We start from the raw sequence: 26,305 nt of genomic DNA, 5'->3' as shown, positions 1-26,305 counted from the left end.
TTCTTTTTTCAAACGATATATTGCTCCTTTAATGCAAATAACAGGCACGAAATGCATATGAACTGATTTTATGAAAAACGTAAATTTTAGCCGTGCAGTTACGAAGATCGCTTCTGTGGTATGTGAGATAGGATCAAATCTAAAATGTTTATCTTCCAGCTAATATCATTTTAAGGTTTCATGATGACAGCCCTTATACGTGAGTTCCTTGCTACTTCAAAGTTCCCCTCTTCAAATTCTTCTCGTAAGTTGCATTCCTAAAGCGCGCCAAACCAAAGACAAGCTATGGCTAAACCAACATTGCTTAAATCCGGATTCGTTGGGATTAGTTTATCAGATAGTCGGTCGTTTTTCATCTGCATGTCGAAAGTATCTGCTCAGTTTTCGATTGTAATAATATATCCCAAAAAATTTCGAAACAAACTTTTAGGAGAAAATAGACAGAGCACGGAAGAGATCTGTTAATTAAGGCTTCCGCGGTATAAAATACTGCCATATCAATATATTTGAAATCCGCACAAACTCAAGATAGCTATCGCGGACGACCTTTTTTTCCTTCGATGTCCCATGTGCGATGGAAATTACATAACAAGAAAGCACGCCCAAAATCGCGTATCGGGTGGATCGCGCGCAGACGTCTCGCGCAATGTCTCGTTCCACGAAGACTAGAAATTCAGCAGGCTTTCGGACTGTAAAAGCAAATCTTCCTCGAAAGTTGAGAATATAGCGAGGCCAAAAGGTGCGTAATCACGTTCCTAAAATATTCCCCCAAGTCTACGCGGAGTCGACATTTTATGAAAATCGACATATTTAATGAAAATGGAATCTTTTGCAAGCGAATTTGATCGACATCGAAACAAGGAATTAACTAACAACTCAGCGAAGGTTTGCAAGGAAGTGTCTGAACTGATTCGCAAAAGTTGATTGGCTAACCCTATTTCGCATAGTCATTCTCCCTTCGACATCCCGATTTTAATGCATCTGAAAGTCAGCAAAACTAACTAGCAAGGACGAGTGAAGACATCAAATAACTTACTACTTTGAAATAAAGTTTGTTTAAGAGTCCGGTTGCGATTCATGACATTGAAGAAATGGACCGCGGTTGCTTCCAACTACTGATCTTTGCAAGGACGAATCTGACCTACTTCTGTTAACTTTACGTTTAACTGAAAGCGACGCATACAAGAGAAATGTCGAGGGGAAAACCGCGAAACGTGTTCGTTATAACCAGAAACTTTTTTTCTGTATCACAAACTATTTGAATTTAGGTGCAGTTATTAAGCTGTCAATGGGATAATCCTCAAGTCTATTCTAAATTGTTCTTGCTGTGGTAGACCAAAGCGGGAGGTCTTTTCTTTTTATTAGATCGTGGCCACTTCGTCCATGTAAGCAGCCAAAACCTTGGTCTGTCGACAGAAAAAAAAAGATAAAAGAACTAAATGATAAATAATTGTACCGAACTTAAACAACCTAACGGTCACGGGGACTGCACGGGTAGGGTAGGGTAAGCTGGAAGATTGGACCAATGAATATTAGGTTAGAACTCTGGGCACCGGTTGTTCGAAAGAGGATTAACTTAATCCAGGATTAGCGTTAACTTTTGTTTCATGTTTTCAATTTTTTGGTGAAAGTTTGTTTTGCTTATTTTTGTTGTTCAAGATTGACTTTTTCCAATGTAAGGTTTTGCCGAATATCAGCCTTGAACAGCATTTGGGAGAAGAGGAATTAACTCTTTGGTTAAAAGTTTAATCTGGGATTAGCGTTAATCGGCTTTTGAACAACCGGGCCCTGTAATTTAAACGTATAATAATAATAATAATAATAATAATAATAATAATAATAATAATAATAATAATAATAATAATAATTTTTTAAATAATAGAACGTTTATTAGTGGCTTACAAAAAATTTACAACTTTAAGAATTCTTAGGACAATATATATGTCAGGGAAATATTAACTTACAAACGATTTACAAATACACTCATTCTTTACAACCCTTATAAACTTGCCTATTGTCATTTGTCAAAAACATTAAATAATAATAGTACAAAATATTCTACACATTTAAATGCCAAAAACTCTACTTTTAAATAGCTATATACAGTCCACTTCTTGGCTCAGTGTTCCTGGATTTGGCTAGAGTTCCCCGGATATAGCATTCTCAGTGCCTTAACGAATATTTGCACGTCCTTTTTCGATATCTAAGTCAATGTCCGACAGCTCTAAGTGGACTCTCCTCGGAGCTCGCGAGTCTCTTAAGCAAAGTAATGCTGATCTTAGCAGAGCAAAAGACACTCTTGCCCTGTTCTATGACATGGTAGTCGCATAACTTTCGCCCTTCTTTGCAGCAACTAACTCAGCAAGTCCACTATGGTAGCGATTACATTCCACCGTAGTAATAATAATAATAATAATAATAATAATAATAATAATAATAATAATAATAATAATAATAATAATAACAACAACTTTATTCAAAATGTTATCGCTAAAAAGGATTACGCTTACAATTTTCAAGAATGGAAAGGGCTGGGGCATGGGGGACTACAAGTATTATTGTAGATGCAATCAAAATTTACACCTAAAAAATATAATATAAAAGTATTATCCGGTCCGGGAATTGAACCCAGGCCACATCGGTGGGAGGGGAGTACTCTCATCAATACGCGAACCCCCACGCCCCTCTAAAACTTCCCAAATCAAGACTCGACATAAATTCTTTTTTCATCGTCAATCTCGCGCTTTGCTATTGGTCTGCAACAGAAACATAGTCGCCCAGAAGACGAAAGTCGTGAAGGAATAATATTGGTTGTATCAGATGTCATAAAGTGTCTTCCCATTTCCAGCGATACTTACTCCCTCTATGTAATTTTTGCGATCCATCTTCTCGTTTTGAGAATGTGCGCCGTCATCACATGCGCCCAGCGGTAGGAGCATGACATTTTTCCGCGTGGCCTCCTGCAGGGTCAAGGTCACGGGAATACTCCCTCCTTCACGAGTAAAGTCGGGATCAGTCCCAAATACTGGAAACGAAAAAGAAGGCAAAGAAGTTCTGCAGGTGAGTTATAAAACATAAATTAACACAATTCGGGACGTCAGTCAATGCCAAAAGTCCTTCTCATGACTGATTTCAACAACCCATTCTCTGCCTTGATTAACGATTATCGTTAATTCGTAATTTGCTCCGAATTAACGCTACGAGAACGCCACCAAACAATTGGCATAATGTGCAAAAACAACGGCCCTCGACGCACCGCACGGGCGGTTCAAGTGCGATTCATATTTTGATAAGCTTATTTTCCTAACAACGACGAGGAATGACCGAATTTGAGATCATCTGGAGGAGGTGAACACCGGAGGATAAACTTTGAACTATTTTCTTCAAACATCCACACCGTTCATGGAAATTGAAAACCTGGAATGAATATACCGGCAAACTTTCCTTGCAAAACGACTTGAAGTAATCGCTAAATTATTCAATAGGTGTACAAAAATTCTGGTTTTATCAACGGAGTTGATAATGTAAATTGGCTACTGTACAGAGATTACAAAAGCTGACGTTTCGAGCGGTAGTCCTTCGTCAGAGCGAATCCTTTTTTTTTTTTTTTTCTCGATTCGTTCTGACGAAAGGCTAACGCTCGAAACTGACGCCAGCTGTTATAATCTCTGTACGGTGGCCAATTTACATTATCAAACCAGAATTTTTGTTTACTACTTCCCCACCGACGCAGCACCACAGTTTCTTTAGAAACTACCTCCTTTATTCAATAGGTGGTTTGTAACCAATCACTAGAGACGCAGATAACAATGCTGCAATGTACAATTGCTGTTGCTCGAACAAAAAGAACCAATGAGAGATCTTTTGTTTTCGTCCACCGACATGGCGGCGATGACGTAACGTGAAAAATCTTCTCACACAACGTTCTCGTAAAAGTCGTCGTCGTTCTTGCGTTAGCTCCCTTAGGAGAAGACGCGAACCCCCGATGAAAAAATTCTCAATTTTCTTTCTACACATCCACACAACCCACACCAGTTTTATTCTGGACAGTTGACACACCAAGCCGCCTCCTCCGCTCGCAATCACTCGGGGGGAGAGGCCTCTCTTCTCGGGTGACTCAACGAACGGAGGCGGCGGTTGAAATTCAGGCTAATTTTGGGACAGATTATCCGGTTGTGGCTAGAATAAAGTGAGACAATTAGTTTTGTGTATATAAAGTGCCAAACGATCATACTAAAGTTTCACTACGTTTTAAAAATATCTGTGAAAAGAGAGTGTCACCAGAGCAATTTATGGAAGCTAACCATTTCGAGTCAGCGCTTAACCCTAATCACTAGAGATCAGTGCCAAACCCAGCAATTATGCTCTGCCTAAACACTGTTGTTCAAAGGGGATTAACACTGAGGTTGCCAGGTATTGCCACGTAACGTGTCACAAAGTGTCTCACCTAATTTTAGAGTATCCATTCCAGTCATAACGCAGTCATTAGGGATCCTTAGATTCTAGGACGAGGACGAGGACGAGAACGAGTACGAGACTTGACTGCCCGTTTTTACAGAAAATACTTAGAAGATTTATAACGCGGACGATTAATCTTACTCTTTGTTAGCAGTATAGGTTGCTCAGTTATGCTTCAAGTTATTACTGGTAACTGACCTTTTTGCTGATCGAAAATGCCAAAACTGCTACCGTGTTGCTGACTCGTTGCAAAACCTCGTAGTAAAATGACGACAGTATCACGTTTTTCCCGCCAACATGACGCTGGTTTGCGCGCGCTCATTGCTGCTCTATGAGAAAATCTCGTACTCGTAGTAGTTGTCGTCCTAGAATCTAAAGCTCTCTATTTACACGTGACCCTAATAGTGCCTTTCCGTTGGCTTTCTGTCTCATGAATTACTAATGAAATACAAATTGTTTTACCCTTATTTAGCGCAGCTTTTGCGGCCTGGTAATTGGGGTGGTTGTAGTCGCTCACCCATGGACGGCCACCATGACCCATGGTTACCCTGAAAGAAAGACGCAAACAAACTCATTAGTTGAATCAAATTTAAACTGATTTAAACTTTCAGTCAACGTCGATTCAACATTCCTTTTGTTCAGAAAGATGCAGTTAAAGCCGTTTAAACAGTTCGTTTTATAACTTTTGTGGAACAAACCTGGACAGAATCTGGTTTCTTATTCTTATTTCCTGTCATTCAAAGTGTTCAATTGGCTGCAAAATGTTGGCACCGTTTGAACGACATCCGCACAACTTTGCTTCCGTTTAAATCGGCCTTTAACAAGCCCACCGACGATCGCAAATTACGAATACATAGTGTGTACACGACCATTTAGCATGCAGCAAGGGAGTTTAGGCCTTTTACTCTCAACACGCGTTTTGTTGTTTATTACCTACAAGGTGTATTCACCGGGATCCCCGGATCTCAAGGCAAGCGCTCTAACCACTGGGCTGCACATGTTAATGTTAAAAACAGTAAACAATGACGTAAGCAAGATCGGTCCCAGCTGATTCTAATTCGGAGTCACACGTGATGAACGGACAAAGTATGTGCCGTTTTTAAAACTTCATTCAAAGCAACACATCACCATGCTTTGATTTCGAACAACGAAATTTAAGTCCTTCTTTCCCTGTCTACACAGATCAGGCCTCTTCACAGTTGTGTGTACACTGGTTGAATAGTAAAACGCAGCCACAAAACAACACGATTAAGTCACTCAAATTTTATTGCAAAAAAGTACTGGAGAGAGTTCGAGAGCCGCGCTGTGCTTTGCAGCCCGTATTTTTTCAATAGAACTGCCCAAGGACAATAAAAACGATCTGTCAATCCATAAGTTCTTGTTGTTCGTTATTAAGCATTTGTACACCAGCAATAAATCTCTGTCGCCGTCACTAGAGGTTGGTTGCAAACCACTAATACGGTGGTATTGTTCTCGCAGGCAGGACTGTTCTCTCTTTTGACGTTGAATTGCTGTTACTCCTTCACATGACTTAGTTCTTTCAAGTACGCAGCAAGGGCTTTGGCCTAGAAAAAGCAAACCAGATGAAAACAGTGACTTAAGTTTGGTGATAGACACCACACAGCTCTCGGCTATCCCAGCTCTCAATAGTCTTCCTCAGGGAAAAGAGGGAGGGAAATCGAATAAACCCACGGGATTTTCCTTTTCCCTTGTCTTGAGGTCAAACCTTTTCCAACTTCGTTTCCTGGGTCTCTCTTCTCTGCCTCCTTTGTCGTGGACGAAAAGGAGGCAGAGAAGAGACCCGGGAAATAAAGTTGAAATTTTCCGCCGAGACTAAGGAGATAGGCAAGCATAATCCAATGCTATTTACAGAATTGCAGAATTAACCTGAATCCATCCCGGATTTTTCTTGTCAAACTTCAGACACTTAACTTCCTTCGACATATCGGAACAAATTATATCCGTGGAGTAAATCGTCTTGTCGCGGATACTCCTCTACCCCCAAAAAGTAGAGGGATATCCCGGTTATCTGCGTTTCTTCATAGACAACAGGGTCTTTAAGATCTACGATGGCGACGTCGACGACGAAAACGTCTCCTCAAAAGCTCATCAAGGGGAGGCCTGTATCTACACTAATTCCTTGAGTCAACCCTTTCCTGAGTAAATTCATTTTTAGGAACAGGTTTTCCTCGCGAAAAGCATCATGTTTCCCTTGACGTTGAGATAGCTCTGTTTTCAATTTGGCTTTTACAACATTGGGCGTGCTGAAGCTCCCAAGGGAAGTATTCTATAAATAATCTACTCGGAAAAAGTTTTGACTCCTAGGTCAAGTATGAGAGAGAGCAAACTCGTTCCCAGGGCTTTTCTCCTCGGCGGAGAAAAGCCGTCGTCGTTTCTTAAACGTGGGGAAGGGGGGAGAGGGTATTGTTGAGCCTGTTCGAAAGGACGACAACGATTTTTGTCCAGGATTGATACTCCGATACTATTTACAGCACTGCTTCCTGCAGAATTAATCTGAATCCGCCCTAGTTTTATCTTGCCAATCCTGATAATAAAAGCCTTTCAAATGCAAATGATGAAGTACAACATACCCCTTGAATGTAGTTTATGCGGTTCATCTTTTCATTCTGGGAGTGAGCGCCATCGTCAGATGCGCCGATTGGAAGGAGAACGATATTCTTTTGAAGAGCATTTTGTAAGGCAAGAGTCACAGGGATACTACACCCATCACGAGTAAAGTCTGGTTCCACTCCGTAAACTGAATTGAACAAAGAGAGGAGGAGTTACTCACAGTACAGGTAACACCAAAATAAGAAAACGGAATAATCGAGGATCGTATCGGTAACGCAATGTTGTTGTTTTTGTCACGTTAAGGAAACAGACACTTACCCGTCGTCAAGGCTTTCTTGGCTGCTTGATAATTGAAGTCTTTAATGTCGCTGACCCAGGCTGGACCGCTGTGATGTAAGCCGACCCTAGAAATGCGTCACGCAATGTCTTTGAAAGAAATGTAACGTGTCACGGACATCGTCAGAATTCAGTAGCGTTTCATGTATGGATGGGTATTTCGTAAAGCTTGCTTCTACCGCACCTGATACAAGTTACGCCAATCTTATGGACTGCTTGGACGAGTCAAACCTTGTGCCCAAATAATGGTGACGCGGGAGGCGGAACAACGAAAATAGGCGAACGGAAAAAGAAAACACGATTCTTAGCGTCTATGAATCGGAGGACAACGAAAAATTAACTTCGTAATTTCTTACGCATCATCGTCATCATCATCACCATCATCATCACGCTGACAGTTTTGGCTCCAAGAGAAAAAAATGTAATGTCCGTCGCTTGAAGAGTTGTGAGGCTTTTCCGAAAGAATTTACGTTCACCAACCCCTACGCTAAACATGTAATTGAAAGGCTAAAGATTACGTAAGAGGGGAAGTCTAAGGTAAAGACGTAGCCCTAAAATACAAGTACAAACATGACACGGCTGCTAATCACCCTGTCTTGCAGTCTCAAGGACTGAGTTATAAAAAGAGCAGCTCGACAAAGTCGTGTAAGGGAAGATAAATGGAGGACGGGAAAGCAAGTAGAAGGCGCTTCTCCATGTATGATCTCGGAGTACAGCACCACAGCCAGCTGTACCCCCGCATGAATGAGATCGAATAAAACCCAGCCCACAATGGATTGCAAAGGTTGGAGAGGCGGATGATAGCGAGTACGCCAGCCTGACTTCAAGGGCATGTAAAACAAAGCTTCTTTTATCAGTCGGCAATTCATTACTCACTTCAAATCATTTGGGCTGCCTCTTTTCACGTGAAGTCCCTCAAGATATTGGCAGACTTTTTCCTTCACAGTTTGGGGAGTCATATCGGGCACCAGACGGATGGAGAACTTGCCAATAACCTTGAATTGAAAAGCTTTTCTGAAAATGGGTTACCATTTTTATAGGAAGTAAAACTAATTTCTATCAAAAACGGCTCCTTTTGGATTCTTTGAAGCCAACAAGAAAGTAGTTTTATACAATTTTCGCCTCATTTGCACAAGCTAGTCATAACTTTTGTTCTCGATCAACCACAAAACAACACTGAATAATGACAGAGCATTTCATAATTCACTTAATTATATAGACAGAAGTGTTTTACTGGAAAGTACACCACTCATAAAATTCATACGAGACTACATCCGGGACTCGAGTGGCGAATTTTCCATATCCTCACTAGTGAGGCTATTGATGACGTCATTTCCCGCCTTTGTATGGTTGTTTGTGCAAAATGTCAGTGAAAAATGGCGAGCGATAGATGCGTGAAGTTCTCTGAAGCTGACGTAAAATCCTTCTCTGAGAAACAAGAAAATGCTAACATGAAGAATAAAACTTCATACAACTTAAAATTACTCAAGGAGTTCCTTGCAAGTGAAGAAGAAATGAGAAAATTGAAGAAATTCCTACCGCCGAGCTGCAAGAATTTGCGATAAAGTTTGTACTAGGTGTAAGGAAAGAAAAATGGTGAGTAAACACTCCTGTCTATACAATAAAAGAAAATTACACGTTACTCGAAGATATGAATTCTATGTTCTCGTGGCAAGAACAATATCTCACTCGTTCGCACGATATTTATTATATGGCTCTGTCTCACAAGGACTCACAAGGACTGGGAACTACCAAGTTCACGAATTTGATTGGCTGAAATCGATATTGACCGCGGTCTAGATTTTCCCGGTAATGTTTTGCGGTGAAAAGATGCAAACTAAAAAGCAAGAATATTGACTATTTTCTTCTACCAATATTTATTTATGGAAGTGCCAAACAGCATGATGACAAGAGAGAGGATGACGAGCAAACTTTGACAGAATTAAGTTCAGCTCATCGCCACTCATCGCCGTTCGCAAGCAAAATGTCAGTTAGTACCATCCAGTTACATTAAACGAATTAAATTGTCCTTGTTTGCCATATAATAACCATCATATTAACCGAGCTTAGTCAGTCTGTATGGGAGAATCTTGACCTCGGTCATGTGTACAGACCTCACTGCGTTCGGTCTGTACTCACGATCTCGGTCAAGATTCTCCCATACAGACCTCCTGCTCAGTTAATAAGAGCTAAATCTCAGTCTGAAGACTTCAACCTGATATACTACATTAGGGAGCTTATGAAACCACGACGGCAACAGCGACGAAGGCGTCACGTCAAAATACGAGTTTGAGCTATTTCAAGCCTATTCCACCTTGATATGTTGTATACTGAATATGGGCGAGGTTCCTCGCCTATTTAACAAATCGAAAGTGGTTCAGCGTTGTCTGTACTCTTATCGACAAAGATATTCGTCATCACTGGTCAAAATGTTGTGGACTCACGAGGCGCTTACCTTTTTGGGAATGACCGTTTTGGAACCCGCTTCATAAAACGCACCTTCGATACCTAACAGATAAATAGTAAAACAACATTTAAATGATAGAAAACACAGAAGGAGTGAGCTGAAAGAACTGGTCTTCCACGAATGAGGAACGCACTCGATTCCAGGGCTCAACGTCACCAGAAGCTCATGAAATTGACGCGTTTAACTCTGGGTCACGTGCTTTTGACGTCATACAAGGGTTGAGTTTGTTAGTTTTCTTCTCTGCTCTGAGAGGTTTTTCTCCGGGTACTCCGGTTTTCTCCTCTCATCAAAACCAACCTTTAATTTGATTTAATTTCATGAAATTTGATTTGGTGGTGGAGAACGTAAGACTGACACCTTAAAAAATTGATCACCGACAAAATAGAGGTGTTTATTCTTTCACATAATACCCGCGATATGATTTAATCTATCCATCCGTCCGTCCATCCGGTAATCAAATCCTTTATTTTAAAACAATCATATTCAAAGCTAAAAGCTTTCGGGGTCGTTTGTTTAAGGATCTAATGTACTAATGGACTTAAGAGAATTTACGACTTGTCTAAAACCTAAGATATATACATTTAAATGAGGTTAAAATGTTTTAAAGTTCTGTTACGTTATGTGTAAACAAAATCTTCCGATCTAAAAGTGCACGTGGAAGCAGATGTCACTTTAAGAGTAAAATTCTTAAAATTGTCTGATCTAATCTCAGTTTCCGCTTGAGACTTCTATAACAAGTGAAATTAACCAATTCTTGAAAACTTTACGCCAGTCCCGATTCTCGTCTCGTCTCGACTGACTGCCCCTAGGTCTCCGAGGATGGGTGCTGAAACGCGGGGTGGATAGTGAATCGGGTACTCGTGCCGCATAACCTACAGTCCGTTTCGATACGATGTGTTCAGACAAAGGGGTCGGGTAGTCGTTCGTGGTACGCTCTATGGGGACAAAATTGCAGATTTGTAGTAAGAATTCAGGTTGACTACATGTCATTAGGAAAGTTAAAAATACGTGTAGCTGCTCTGCAAAGGAAGCCGTTCCAAAGACTGAAGAATTTCGCTGTTCCAGCATGCACGAGCCTCATAACACGAGACCATGGGTCAATGAGGGCAGGATCACTTTAAAATAGAGATCTAGGCGAAAGCTGCTGGGAAGAAATCTTGATTGCTTGAATAATCTTAACTTACTGGCAAATGATTTCTTGAGCTCAAGTACGTATGGGAGCCAGGTCAGCTTGTCGTCTACTGTCATTCCCAGTAACCGTGATTTAGTCGGCAAACATGTTGCCAGATCCAGTCTTCACATGACATGGCAGGTCGTTCGTAAACAGGGAGAAAAGCTAGGGTTAGTCCTAAGACATCTCCTTGAGGGATACCACATTGGACCGGTAGCACGTCCGACTTCGCACCGTTTACAATAGTGAATTGTCTCCTTCCCTTTAGATAGTTTTCAATCCAATGGAGGAGTGGGACCGCTACACAAAAGCCTCCCTCCAATTTCCTGAACAGAATAGGGTGGAAAACACTGTTAAACGCGTTTTTGAAATCTACGAAAGCTACTGCTACCGCGGATCCCGAGTCGAGTGCTGTTCGCCATGTTTCCGTGAGGTGTGTTAATAGTAGTTCCGTTGAATGTCGACGCCCGTATGCCCATTGATTAGCCGCTACCAGATCATTTTTCTGTATAAACGTGACGCGTGATCGTATCATTATCATTTACCACGGATTCTAAGATCTTGCTTGGATGTAAGTGAAAAAAAAAAAAAGAAGATCTTCAAGCAAGTTGCTTAGAATAAACAACTGAAATTGGTCTGTAGTTGCCACGTTCCGTTTCATCGTCTTTCTTGAACACAGACTGACAGGAGTGAGCCTTGCTGTTTTCCAGTTGCTAAATACTGTTTTGCGTGTTATGCAGAGTTGGAATAGGCTGACCACTGATGAAATTATTCCATCTCCTGCTTGCTTCAATAACTTCCAAGGCCAGTGGATTTCTTTGCTAAATTTCAAATTTCGATGCAACATTTTCCAGCAAGTTTTTAACGATGTGCAGGTAAAATAAACTTGCGAAACGTTTTGAATCTTGCAAGCAACTATTTCAAATAGCCACTAAGATTTATTCGTTTATTTAGATTTTGACGCATGCCCATGACTTCACCTGAACTAAGCTACTTTATAAGCCTCATTTTCATGTTGCTATTTCGTAAACTAAGCTACTTTATTAACCGCCGGCCCGTTGGCTTAATAGACAGTTCCCCTCATAACGTAACGCATCATAATTCTTTTGTTGAGTTACTACGACTGAAACATTGCATTCTGGTATTTATAGTAGTCATTCAACAAAAGATTTTTTTCCGTAATAAGGGGTAATTGCTTGAGCATCAGACTGCCTGTAAATAACTGAGGAGGAAGTACTGCCTCAGTAATTATATCCGCAAATGGTTAGACTTTTAAGTCTTCTTGGGTAAGGACTATAAACCGTAAGCCCCGTCTCACATCGGCTTGTTCAAAACCCTCTGTGGGACGTTTAAGATCCCACAGACTATTCGATAAGACCAGGGAACGGTGTTTCAGGTGTTGTGGTCTGGCCTAAATTCTCCAGGAAAATGTGTCCAGCTTGGCAATGACGTCTCAAAAAGACTTACGGTGAATACACCTTATTCCAAAATGGCCAACATGTAATTATTCTTTAGTCTGCAAACCTCGTAAATACTCTTTTTGAATTTAACTTTAAGAACGAGGCAACAAGACCTAATTTGCAAGCAAGCAAAAGAATACTAAAATGGCGCCCATTTTGGAATAAGGTGTATGAGGCCGCGAAAGCAAAAACAGCCATGAGTCAAAGGGACTTTGCCGAGTGTTGCGACACGTAGATTTGTGGCAGTAGAACACTACGCTCGACTTCAAGTACTATCGTTTCCAGCGAGCCTGATTACCTCGGAGAAATGATAAATGTCTTATTAACCTCGTTCTATCTGTCAGTAATGTAAGTTACCGATTCACGTTTTCCCCCGTTGATTCATTGAAATCAATGCTTACAATACGGACCTCGAACTCGGTATGTATGTATAGGGAAATATTTGCTGACGTCATTCTTTACATTTTGTTTCCTTAGAAACACAAACGTTTTCCTGGGAGGAGACTGTGCCTTTTTTCCTCGGAGGTGTGGGTACGGCTTCACGTGGCGTAAAGCCCAGTCTTTCACGAAAACAGGGATTCGTTTGCTCGTATGACACGCACTCCCCAAACAGCGTTATGTGTAAATAGTACAGTACAACACTATATAAATTTCATACCGTGAAGAGAGAGACTGGGGTAGCGCCAGCGATGCATCAGGACTTCCTCTTTCGTATCGTGGATAAGTTTGTTATGGCCTATATCGGCACGATATTCTTCCTAAAAGAAAACAGTGTAAACCGAGTTATCAACCCTTTCACGCATCAAGGGTTTAATGAATGATAATTATAACGAACTTTCCTTAAGTGTCAACCGTACTTAGCCCTCTTAATCTGTTAGCTGATCACGTAAACTCCATTCACAAAAACCGTCATTCCCTCTGGTGTGAAATTACATTAAGTACAGTGAACTCCCTTCTAATTTTGAAAATGTAGAAAATATTCAGAAGAATGCAAGACTCAAACCCACGATTTTTGCTTCACACTAATATAACACCAAAATCCACTGAACAAACAAAGCACATTGCAAAAAAGTTCCTTAATAATTTATATGCAACAGTATTGTGATAGATATACCCATCACAATCACTTGGAGACTAACCGCATTCAAATCAGAACTTAGACTTAAATGTAGATCCGTGGCAAACACCCAAACGAGGCCAACTGAATTTAATTCATTCCCTCAGTTTTTTTGTATGATCTTAAACCAACGTTTTTACTTTCGAATGCATCAGTATCTTCAAGGTGAGGACAATAAACAGTCTGTATAAAGCGATGGAAGGGTCAGATGGAGTTTTAGTGCATCCATGGCATCGAATTAAACCAAATTCAAGCTTATTAACTCACGTGATCATCCTCCACGTTATTTAACTGACACAAAAGACCACATTTGCGGGGATGGGTGACAAAAACGAGGCCACCGTGAGGTCATCACCATACATTAAATGGGCATCATTGTAGTAAGTTTACCTTGTCAAAATCAATATCTGTGTATGTTGCCTTCTCGTCTTCCGTTAAAGGAGCTACGTCATCATTTATACCTGGAACCAAGATGTTTCCCTTCAAGTCTACCAACTGGTCCATAAGGAAAATGAGATCTGACATGGCTTCATGTCTGCATGGGATAAGAGAAAGGAATTGATAAGACAAAGGCCAAGGTGAATATTATTGACTTCTGTTTTGACAATTATTAATGTCAAAACAGAAATCAATAATATCACCTTTGCCTTTGTCTTATACTATTTTCAAACAAATGCCCAGTTACACTGTCAGTATTCCAATAGGGTCACTTACACAGTGCCACCAAAAACTCCTGAGTGTAAATCCTTTGATGCACAGGTCACTTCAACAAAGAAGTAGCAGATACCTCTATGAATAAAAAAGGGAACACTCTGAATTAATATTTATACAACCAATACCAATCATAACTGAGATCTGTTTCCTTGTTTCCTGAAAAAAATCATGAATGGTCCTTTTGTTGTCAGTGACATAAGCCCGGTTTACACTACAGAAAATTTTTGGGATGGCTTGGGTGAAATTGGCACGGGTGCAAAAAAAAAGGTTCAGCCCGGATAAAATTTGCAGTGTAAACAGCCTGTCCGTACCAAATTTCAGCGGTGCCGAGCCAAAATTTTTACCCGTGCTGGGACCTTCGGCGAGGTAGTCCAAGCACGGTTGAAAATGGTACGGGTGCTGGGGAAATCGGCACGGTTTGGATAGAACAAGTAGAACTTTAACTGGCAAAGTTTGAGCCTTAATTCATATAGGCTAGTGGTTTTTTGACGTACATTTCAGGATGGCGGCTCATTCTCCACCAAAATCACGTAGACGTTCTTGATTAAATTGAACTGCGCATGTCTCCAAGAGATGTGTTACGTGGGCCCAAAAATTTTGGTACGGTATTTTTGGTACGTACGGTAAAAATGTTGTAGTGTAAACAAAATGCCAAAAAACTTTCTGTAGTGTAAACCAGGCTATAGTCTTTATCATCATCAGCGCTGTCCTCCTCCTCCTCCTCCTCCTCATCATCATCATCAACAACATCACATCACCATACATACTAACATCCTGTGAAACAGGCCAACACAAGGCATCTGCGTAAAACTGGAATCCACTCTCACCTTAAGCCATAGGTGATGCAGGGCTTATTTTTCCCCAACCAATAGTTGTCTGATATGCAGACATAATCCACAGACTGGGTAAAAAAATCAAGTTCAGGTATTCAGCACTTGTCTGGAATATTACATAGCTCAATATTTAAAAACACCTACTGGATACTTTAGCAGAAAAGACATACAAATTAAATTTTATGCAGATACTACTAAGAGCTGCTTGAGATGTACAGGTGTAAGTAAGCGCATTGCCAATTCTATCTCCGACTGATGGTGACTGTTCTTCAAACTTCACAGTTGAATTACTTTATATCCTATCAGCAAAATGTACAAACCAAGCAATAATATTTAATTATTTATAGTTTTGTAAAATTTAATGTTCACTCACAATTTAGGATGATGAGCTAGTTGCCTGGCAGCACACAAAAAGACCATGGAAATTAAACTCAGAGTCCAGGGTAAGATTTCAATCCTACATGTACGACCTGTGTAGCAACATTTGGATGCTCTACCCTTAGGCTATAAGTCTGGAATTCCTGGGAGCTACAAGTAGGTTATTTATCTACAGTAGATTCTACATACACAAATAATAATGAGGTTAAACGAAGTTTAACCAAGTAAACAACTAGGAGCGACTGCAGCCAATTGGTCAGTGGTTGTAGTATACTGGCGCATGCGTGGAATACCTCGTGCTTTGGGCTGTATCGCTTATTTATCAGTGTGGCGGGAAGTAGGAGCATTGTGTGTGGAGCGTTTAGCGGTTTTTTGTTCCCTCCCTCCCCATCCTCTTCTTTCCACTGTGTATCAGTGTGACGGGTGCCCATTCTTCTCGGGGGCGTGGGGGCTCATGGCTGGGTTGTCAGGTTTTGCCAGCCATCGGTGCAGTCTCCATCTTGGAGCTGGCTGCCAATAGTGGAAGCTCCAGGATGTTTTGGGCACCCAACCTCCAAAGAGTGACGATGTTGTTTAATAATGATAATATTAAATATTGTCCCACTGGTCTGCACACCCTGCTTTCAAGTTTCCAATCCAACTATTGATGTAAACTGTAGTGAAATGTGTGTGACAACTGAGAAATCAGACTCCAAGGCAGGAGTCAATAACATGTACCTACATCCTCCCAACACCAATCAGATGCTCTACTCAATATAAAGCTACTGTACCTATTGCTCATTCAGTTTTAGCAAAGAAAGAATAGTGTTTGAGTTTACTTCATGACCCTTTGCCTTGCAAGTTTAGAACTTGAACCAATGCAACATACTACAGACCGAATGCATAAATGATGGCCAAAAAAATATTCTTTTGTTTATGTGCTAATTAGCCTCACTAGCCTCGTTTGCATGGACAAAATACAAATTAATGTTGCTTGAGAGTGAGGCTAGTGAGTCTAATTAGCACATAAACAAAAGAAAATTTTTTTGGCCGCCATTTATGCATTCGGTCTATTAGATAACAACAACTCAACAAAATAATGATCATTACCAGTAAAATCAGCTGATTTAAAACTATTACTTGGACCTTTGTCATGGCCTTGGTATTCAGGACACTAACTTCTACTACAAACCTTAAAGAAAGTATCTTTTCTTTCAAAGATTAAGTCATCTAGTCCTTCACTTCCAGATTCTTCCATCCCTTCAAACACAAACTGATGAACAGAAATCAGCTATAACTATCATAATGATCAATCACAATATCCAAGTCTCATGCCTATACAGCTATACAGTCTTCCGCTTATATCACAAGAGCAACAGATCATTGTTCTTTCCCGTGGCAAGCCTCGTCTTTTCTCTCGCGGCAAATTGCCCGCGGCAAATTGCACCTCGGTTTTACCGAGGGAAAAAAATTTCCATAGCTCGGTGGCACGCGACCACTACCCGCAGCAAAGACGAGGTATTGCCTCGTCCCGAGGGCTCAATACTTTCAGGCCGTACTGTAGGTAAAAGTGCTGTTTACAGTACTAAGTACCGATTGGGAGACTGGAAATCAAGTCTGCTTCAGAGCAGACTAATATAGAATTTAACCAACAAACTCAATGCAAAGAATAATTATGATGCTGAGTCCATGCAAGAATCAAACCTGGACACAATGTGGAGTCTGACAGGTACACTGTAAACTAAAAAGCAACCCTACTGTGTAAAAGTCTTTTTAAAATACCACTTGAACCCTCGACTTGCAAGCAGCTGCATTGATTATGCGTCGTTATTCTTGCCCATATCAAAATTAAATATATGGTACTCTTCTAAACAATTATAATAAGCCAAAACGTCTGGATAGTAGCAGATAAGTTGCAATAATTGTAAGAAACAACACAACGTCAACTTTATCACACCTATTTAAAACTTTCTTATATAATATTTTACATGTACCGTTACATTGTCATGTTTTGTTTCGTTCTTATAGATAATAAGCATTTTGCGCATACTATTCAACTCTGTACTTTGTAATTCAAACTGAAGTTGACAGAAAATTCTGTTGAAACATGTTTCTGAAAAACATTGTGCTTTTTCTTAAAATAATAAGCCAAAAGTTAATGATGGTTTGTACTAAATACCTGGACTAGCATGAAGTACACCAGTATAATATATACCATGTCCAGAAATACACAAATTTCTGATGCACGCAGATTTTGATTTATAAGCGTCACGAAGTGACTGTCCCCTTTCTCTTTTCTATGTATACCTTCATCATCACTTGTGTCTCAGAATACAGACAATTAACACCACAAAGTGTCCCCAAAATGCTTCTCCTCAGGTAAGAATAGACTGCTGCATTTACCCTGACCCAAAAATAATACTTAACAATAATGTTATTATCATTCCTCAAGGGCGTGCTGGATATGAAGTGATAGATAACACGCCTTGTTGGTTATATAATCATTTTATATCCAGCTAGTCCGAGTAGAATATTAAATATTGTTTTATAAAAAACTCCATGATATTCCCGGAGGTAGTATTGTCGACCAAAGCATCAACCATTTTTTCTCAGAGCTGGAAAAAAATTAATGTTTTCCGTTCACTTTATTGCTGACGTGTTCCTTGACCATATTACAGGGTGTAGGTATAGCAGGTATATGAACTGATAGCCTGTGTCCGGTGAGCCAATTGAAATGCTGGAAATCTTTCAGTTTTTAATATTAACCTTTACCAGGTAGCTAACTTTAATGTTAGAAATAGGTAGCAAATGCTTAGACACTTTGTGCTGGAGGTCAAAATTGGGCATGCATTTCTGGACATAAGTGTATACCTAGCTGTCTTACCTTGAGGTTTACAGGCAGCTCATTCCCAGTCTCTTTGTATGCTTCAATAGCATTCAGCCATGCCAAAACTGGACCCTGCCAACATATGTATTTAATAAGTACCATGAGACAGTGCGATTTTACTGCAATTACAGGCAATATACCTCCAAATTGAATGTAAAAAAAAAAATGTAAAGTATAGCTTGTTGCTTAACATTTCAGCCTTGCCATAATGCCAAATTACCGGTAATGCTAAGACTTGAATTTGTAAATAACTGACACAGAATGTTTCAGCCATGAAGTCAAAATTTGATCTGAGCGAGACTTAACAGATTTTACGTCTAATGCCAGACAATTTTACTCATCCACTAGGGACATCCCTAGGCATCTGAGGAATCAATGGATTAAAAATTTAAATTTAGTGTAATAAAGTTGACTGCGTGACATTTTGGCATCACATACCATAATGCCATTGTTAGGAATTAACGAACGAATTAAAACAAGGGATTCCCTTGTTTAATTTGTTTGCCAAATGTCATACAGTAAACTTTATAATATTATTTACACTTTTAATTTTAACCCATTGATTCCTATGATCAGGTGCCCGAGGATGTTCCTACTTGATGAGTAAAATTGCCTGGCATTAGACACCGTAAAAGAGGCAACAGGCCCTGAGGGTGGCAGTAAATTGTCAGTAACTGGCTTTTATTGAAACCCCAGCCTGTTCTTCACCTTATCATCAGTTGATCCTCTTCCATACAGTTTGCCATCTATTTCTTTCAACTCAAATGGCTCTGTGTTCCATCCATCATCCTAAAAATAAATACAGAATACAATATCATACATTGTCAAGTTTCGTTGCTTTACAAACTACATTTAATTTTGCATCTTTTGCTCTCTCTTCTTCAAAGTCCACAACTAAAATTACAAATGACTGACTGAGTCACTTAAAGGGCTACAGTATGTCACACAAAAAGATAAAATTTCATGACTCCCAAAATGCTCAAATTTAAAGTAGAATAAAACATTGCAATAATCACATAAACTGTTGAAGAACAAAAAAGAAATACAGCAAAAGGAAAAAGAAGATTGAAATGGATTGCATTTGCCGTGGGTAATATCTTGAAAAAAGTTGGCCCAGCGTTTTTCAAGTTTATGGCAAATCGCCTGGATAAAGGTATTTTCTGCTCTGAATTAGCCGTAAGTACATCCACCCCTCCATGTATGCCAATGTGACCAGTATCATACTAGTTTACAGCACACATCTTTGATATTGGACATCCATGTTTCGATCAATATTGACACCTGTCAAAACAAGGTACCTGCTGACCAGTATCATGTGACCATATCACCGGCTCAAGCTTAGAGTTCACCGAGGTCAGCTGTTTTTTTTTGGAAGTTGACTGCTCACCAGGTACTGGTTTTCAATTGGATTGCAGGCTCAACTCAGGTCAACTAACCTAAGCATAAACAGGGCCTCATTTTTCGCGCGCTTTCTATGGATTGATGTGGCTACACGGCCATACTACATCAACTATAGTTCTTAGAGAGTCAATGCTTTATGTGTTCAGGTGGATACAAACGGTTTGGAAAATGCTTTCTTTCTACATTTTTCCCTGGTTTCAATCTAGTTTGACATATCATTATAGCTGTGGTCCACACTGGCGGCTGCGCAGTTATTCAATTCAAGCATCGGAGGGATATAAACTTAAAGCTGAGTGTTTATTTTAATTTGCTTAGAGCTGCTTTTTTCTCTGTATTGCAATTTTTCGCATATCTTTAGAAGCTCTGATAAGGTTACATGATGCCTGGAGGACCTAATGACTATAACAGAAACATAAGAAGAGCGAAAGAGAACGACAACGACAAAACAGAATACCAGTAATAGCCCATACTTAGTGCAAGAATTTACTCCACAAATTCTTTCCTTGGGCACTAAACCATTTTTATTTTCGAAAAGTGGTTTAATCGGTTTTTACTTTGTTCAGGAATGAAAACTGATTTTTTATTGTCAACTGGAAGTAAATAAAAATCATCTGTACTCTTTTGGACGTAAAGAAAAAGTTGAAAAGCGTTTTTTTTTTTTTTTAATTCTTTTAATTACATTCAAGGCTCTTAAAGGTTTAGCACCTACAGTACACATGTAGCCTCGTTAATTTCCATTAAGTCACCTCCACGGTATAATCTAAGGAGCTCTTGTGACAGTCTCCGAAACCGATATCGTACTCATCGCTTCGTGATTCATGGGATATCAGTTTTTAGCATAAAATTTACCGTAGAATTCACTAGTTAAGCAATGAATTTTTCTATAGAAGAAAGCAAAGAAAATGATTTAATCAACAGGAAACATCAAAACGCGGACAATTCGAAACCTTTTATTTTAACCCTACAGGCAGTAAGAATAAATAACCAGGGAGGTCCGCTTTTAGGCTTGGCTAAAGCTATAATTATATTAAATTTTCCCTAAAAGTGAGAAGGGATTGGAAACCACCTTTCAAAACACATTCATTTACCAGTACATGTATATAGTATAAGAGAATCATGTGCAGTCAACAGACAGGCTGACTGATTAAATGACTGGTTAATGAGTCCCTAAGGGTCAGTGACATAAAAAGGGGAGAGCCGCAGGGAATATTGATTTTCACATGCCCAGGAGAGTGGCATCGACAACTGAGGGTAATGATGATTACTCCTCCCCCCCACCCCTGTAAGGTTTGTGAAACTAGTGAAGGAGGAACACTATCTATTTATTTTTTAATTTAATCACATTATGTTAATCACTATAATACTTTGGCAAAATTTGGGTGGCAGGGAAGGCAGAGTCTATGGTAGCGGTGTCCCTAGGAGGACCTCCTAGAGTAGCGGTGTCTCTAGAGGCAACCCTACAATAGAATGTAACATAGGGTGGGCCAGAAGAAGGGTGCCCTTAGTTTCTGGAAGGAGAATAGGTCAGATGGTGGGTTGTACCACCTTGGAGTAAGCAATCCGGACCTATTGCCAAGAAGGGCTGTCCCACATACTGTGGGGTAAAGTGCAGCCCAGGGTGCACTTCCCTGTCACCAATAAGTAAGTAAGAAATGTAAGAGGACACACACCTAGGAGTTTCTATATCAAGCTAATTTAATTTTTTTTTTGGGGGGGGGGGGGGGGGGGTTAAACAGTGGTAACATGCGGAATAATATAATGTAATGAACTATGAGACAAAATGACCGAACTAAAATAAACTAGATGAAATACCATAACGTAAAATGTTTGCAAGACAAAGCACAGCCATACCGATTAAAGAAGACAAGTTAAGGCTTCCAGTTGGGTGGGAGGGTGGGAAAAATACAAACTTACCGTAGTTATTTGATTATAAGGCGCACAGTTTTTTCAAGAAAAATCTGTCTTTGGGTGGCAAGTTAGTGCTAAAATTGGGGTGCATCTTATAGCCAAGTATTTTCGCGCAACAAAATCTTAAGATCACAATTTGAGAAGAACTTGCAGTTTAAACAACACAAGAAAAGGACACTAGTTGTCAATTTAGAAAAAGAATAGTGCTTTTAGAGACCTTTTTTAGAACACTAAACGACTTCAAGAGAAAAGCAAACAAATGCAAATTTGCATACATGCTTAAAAGCATGTGCTCAGTAACGTGATACCCATGACAACAATACAATCGTTCGAGCCTTGTTCCGAATTCCGAGAATCGTGTTTGTCGCTCGCATGAAAAGTTTCTTCTCTGAACAAACAGTGTGGAGATACATGTACCGGTAAAACATACCTTCTTCGTTCATCCAGCCTTTCTTGTGCACTGAAATTTGCATCCTTGGTGGCGTGTTGATACATGTATTCATCTGTCGAACACCTTTGAATATGACTTTCGGTGGGAGTTTATCGCCGTTTGCTTTCGCTTGAAGTCTGAAGTCTGAACTCTGCCTATTTATCAAGTCGGAAGGTTCAAATAAAAGTGTATGCGTTGTATGTTTATCATTTCTAGTGTCAACTTGTAGCTTTTGTTTTTACGTATATCATTAAATGCGTGACTTTTTCACTTTGTTTACGTTAACAAAAAGAGTTCGCATGCCAGTTGTGTAAGGATTATTGTTCTCAAATTCATCACATCCTTTTGATAACCCTCAATTTTTTGGTGCGTCAAGTATAACCGAGTATTTTCGCGTAATTTTCAGTTTGAGAACTCAGCTTGATTAAATTGCTAAGTTTGGGGTGCGTCTTATAACCGAGTGTGCCTTATAACCAAATAACTACGGTAAAGAGTGCAAGTCAAGCCACTTGCTTGAGGAGCAAAACTGAAATGTGACTGACTAATGGTATGGGGGGTTATTACATAAGGCGAGATAAGTGAGAATCGTGTGATGTTGTGGAAAATTACTGGTCCAGGAAGCTTTGGCAACCACTTTAACATATTGTAAAAGTGAAAGTACTTTGAGCTAAACAATGAGCTTTTGACTACTGGACATGCAAGCCTTAATTGATTGCAAGAGTGAGGAGTATGCTAGGGACAAGTGAGGAAACCAAGTACTCCCTTTATAGGGCTCATTAACACCAGTTAAGAGCTTAAACTTATAACTGACCAATTCCCTGAATGGTGAGAAATCAATGACCGACTGACCTGTCACAATAAAGCCCACATATATACTGACTAACTACGGTAATTGTAATGAGTAAATCACTGGCTGACTGACTTTTAACTCAGACTGACTGAAGGACTGACTGTATGTCTGACTGACTAGATGACTGGATAACTGGATAACTGGATAACTGGGTAACTGGCTGCCTAGCTGACTGACTGACTGGTTGGTTGGCTGTCTGTCTGACTGCCTGACAGCTGCCTGATGACAGACTGGCAGATTAATTTCCAAGATGACATATTAAACAAACTGACTGACTGACAACCTATGGAGCAATAGGATTAAAAATACATGTAGAAACACAGTCCCCTAATGTTGATAGCTAAGATTAATAAATTAGTTGTCAAGCTTTCAAGGGGAATTTGAATTGTCAGAATAAAATTAATATATTCAAATGCCTCAAAAGCTAGACAACTATAAAAAGGACAAACAATAATTTATTGCAATTAATGACTGAAGCATTTATGGATGACAAAATCTTCATACACCTACCAGATTTGCTGGTTGAACATCAAGATGTCCATAAATACACAACTGCAAATTTCAAAATAAATGAAAAATGAAATAAGATTCAGCTGATCTTAAAATGCAATTATTAGTAAAATTTTAAAACCAAACAGAGTATTTTTTTCAGAGGATAGATTACATGTATGATACCCTTACAGTAAAGTGCTCACTTGGTAGTGGTGTTCACTTACTGTTTTCTTGGCAGGATCCTTTCCAAGTATTCCTAGCAAAACAGGAGGAAGCTGAAGGTCATTAGTGTCTTTCTGCAGTCCAAGATCAACAAGTTCCACCTCTCCTCCAAGTTGAATGATTGCCTGTCAGAATGACATTATGCAAAGAACATTAATTTTTGGTCCTGAAGCTCTGTTTATACTTATCTAACAACAATATTACTACATGTATACTTTTTTAGTCTACTACTGGGGGCTAACTCGAAAACTACTCAGTTAATTAGCCTCCAGACTCAATATTTGTACACTATTCTAGTTTATTTTTCTTTCATATTTATATATATATTTAAGCTTGTACAAGAGTGAATAAAGTGTTGTTGTTGTTGTTGTTGTTGTTATACATGTACATCACACTTTAATGTGATAGATACAATATTTAGAGAAGGAGAACACTGCAGTAGTATTTGTATTAATTGACAATTATTCGCCGAAGGAGAAGTGATTATCGGTGAATATTCACCGAGACGAAGTCAAGGTGAATATTCATGCACCGATAATCACTGAGCCTGAGGCGAATAATTGTTTTAGTATAAATACACAGGTGATTATTTCAGAAAAGAGAGAAAAAAAAACATTTCAATGCGAAATCATCTTCACTTAGATAGATAGTGAGCCAATGAGAGCGCGCGATTTTGTTTAATCACCTGTATATTTATACTAATAAATTATAGTCAAAGGACAACTCTACCAAAGGGGGAGAGCAAGTGAAACAACAAATCCTTAGAATCCCATGGCCAGCTGGCAGGAGGCAGACCAGTGCAGTTGATCATGAGAAGCTGTATGCAGAACAACTCCGGCATCCTGTGGTAAGAATGATCAACCCAGAACCCTGGTTTCAAGTTCGTTACAGAACTACATTGTACATGTACCTTGCAACTGCCTTCCAAACAATCAGTTATTTTTGCAATCATGGCACACCATTATGATAATATATTATTGATTATATTGATTCTGATACAAATAAGATGTACATGTACAGGTTTCTTTGGGGAACTAAGTAATGTTAATCTTCACAACCAAACTGAAACTGGTTGCTCAATATTACTGATCCTGAGAGCGATACCGCCCTAAAATATGCGTCAGCACGCAACCTGCAACTCCAAGACCCTCACCTTATATTAGAACACTGCAAAGCAAAATGCTGCAGAGTCGCATGTGGCAAATAAATAAAAATAAAGCCATGTGCAACTAAAAAAAGAAAACTGGTTGCCCAAAGGACAAATTAGTAAGAAAGTAAGTGTCGAACACTGTGAAGGGAGCTTAGAAATAATCAACTTGTCAGCCTCAATGCCAGTGTTACTCGATTCCCTTTTATTTTTTTGAGTCTCTCTGGGTTTGGTATTTTACTGCAACCACATCTCTTCACGGGGCTATTTTTTCGTAAGATAACTACCATATGGCACTATAATGATTTACAATGTATACCAAAACAATGTTGTGTACTATTAGGCCTACTGACATTATGCAACTTGAATCTCCTGGAAAACAAAATGTAGCTCAGTTGACAGTCATGGAATAAAGCATTGTGTCAAGTCACTCCACTACCACATGTACGCAATGCATGCCTATTTTTGTTGATTAAGAGGAAAGTGTTCAAAGTCATGTCCTGGGATGGGTGACAAAGTAACTTACATCTTTGATTTTCTTAACCATCTTCACAATTTCATCTCTATATTTTTGTTCCCTCCAAGCTGAGACACTCTTGATAGCCACAGCTTCACTGAGTCTTTCTACGAAAACATCCTAAAAGAAAAAAAATGATTATGCTTTATATATTATTTTGGTGAAATTTTGGAGTTTATGGACCTTCATTACAGGGGGATATCAAATAGTCAAGAAGCAATAATTATTTATCAAGGTGAATTTCAATGTATACTGATGCTAACCCACCCCCCTCCCCCCTCCTCCCCTCCCCTCTCTCTCTTATGTGGGTGGGGCCTTCAGATGAAGGAAGTTATTTCAATCTTGTAACAATAATTCAATGGATTTACAATTTTGCAAAAGAAAAGGCTTTAAAACCATACAAAATTTGAGTGAGAGGGATCCCTATAACGTCCGGTGGAAATTTACTAACGTCAGATACAAAGCTCCCCTTGCCGGAACCATCAATAAATCAAGTCAAGCTGGGGCAATTATATAACCCCCTATTTGTCGTTTTCCAGCATAGGCTCTCAATTTAAATGTATAGCAGAGTCGACGTCTCTAGAGGTCTTTGAACGTACATTCACCATTGAATTTAACATCTATTTATTGGTCAATTTATCGGAATTCTTCAAAATGAAATACAACAAGTTACTTGAAAGACTATTTCAAAATCCTCGACGGAGAATCAATTAAGCTTTATATTACCTGATGCTTGTCAATGTACCTGTAAGACAGGAAAAAAAATAAACTGGGGTGAAACGCAAAAGCAGGACTACGATCGTTACGACTTAAAATTACTGAAGTAGGCACCAACTATCGTTTAAAACTTACGAGAAAACTGCTTGCAGGTTGGAAGATACGGAAGCCATCTCTCAAAATGTGAAAGTGATAATAGGTCGTGTGACTTGACAGTTCCTTCCCTAGCCCTCCCCCACTGGTAGCAAAA

At 39.5% G+C, this 26,305-nt stretch overlaps 1 protein-coding gene across 2 annotated transcripts; it reads right to left on the bottom strand.

Annotated features, from left to right (window-relative positions):
* LOC137972183 (cytosolic non-specific dipeptidase-like) lies at positions 1–26,270 on the bottom strand. 2 transcript variants are annotated; one of them, XM_068819033.1, is made up of 17 exons: positions 26,191–26,270; positions 26,065–26,083; positions 25,348–25,458; positions 23,677–23,799; positions 23,471–23,512; positions 19,080–19,160; positions 18,369–18,443; positions 16,677–16,757; positions 15,122–15,195; positions 14,295–14,369; positions 13,971–14,115; positions 13,122–13,221; positions 9,821–9,873; positions 8,242–8,360; positions 4,921–5,006; positions 2,859–3,025; positions 1–1,406 (listed from the first exon to the last, which is right to left on the bottom strand). In XM_068819033.1, exons 1-17 carry the CDS (start codon positions 26,226–26,228, stop codon positions 1,362–1,364), a joined length of 1,434 nt encoding a protein of 477 aa, XP_068675134.1. In that variant the 5' UTR covers positions 26,229–26,270; the 3' UTR covers positions 1–1,361. The 2 variants fall into 2 exon arrangements, with proteins under 2 accessions (XP_068675134.1, XP_068675133.1); XM_068819032.1 differs by lacking the exons at positions 1–1,406; positions 2,859–3,025; positions 4,921–5,006 and adding exons at positions 5,711–6,023; positions 7,050–7,216; positions 7,348–7,433.
* Between the last annotated feature and the right edge of the window lie 35 nt (positions 26,271–26,305).

Source organism: Montipora foliosa, chromosome 9 (genome assembly GCF_036669935.1).
Source record: "Montipora foliosa isolate CH-2021 chromosome 9, ASM3666993v2, whole genome shotgun sequence".
NCBI classification, from domain to species: domain Eukaryota; kingdom Metazoa; phylum Cnidaria; class Anthozoa; order Scleractinia; family Acroporidae; genus Montipora; species Montipora foliosa.
Note: the sequence above shows the minus strand (reverse complement) of the source record. Positions and strands in the feature narration are given on the sequence as shown.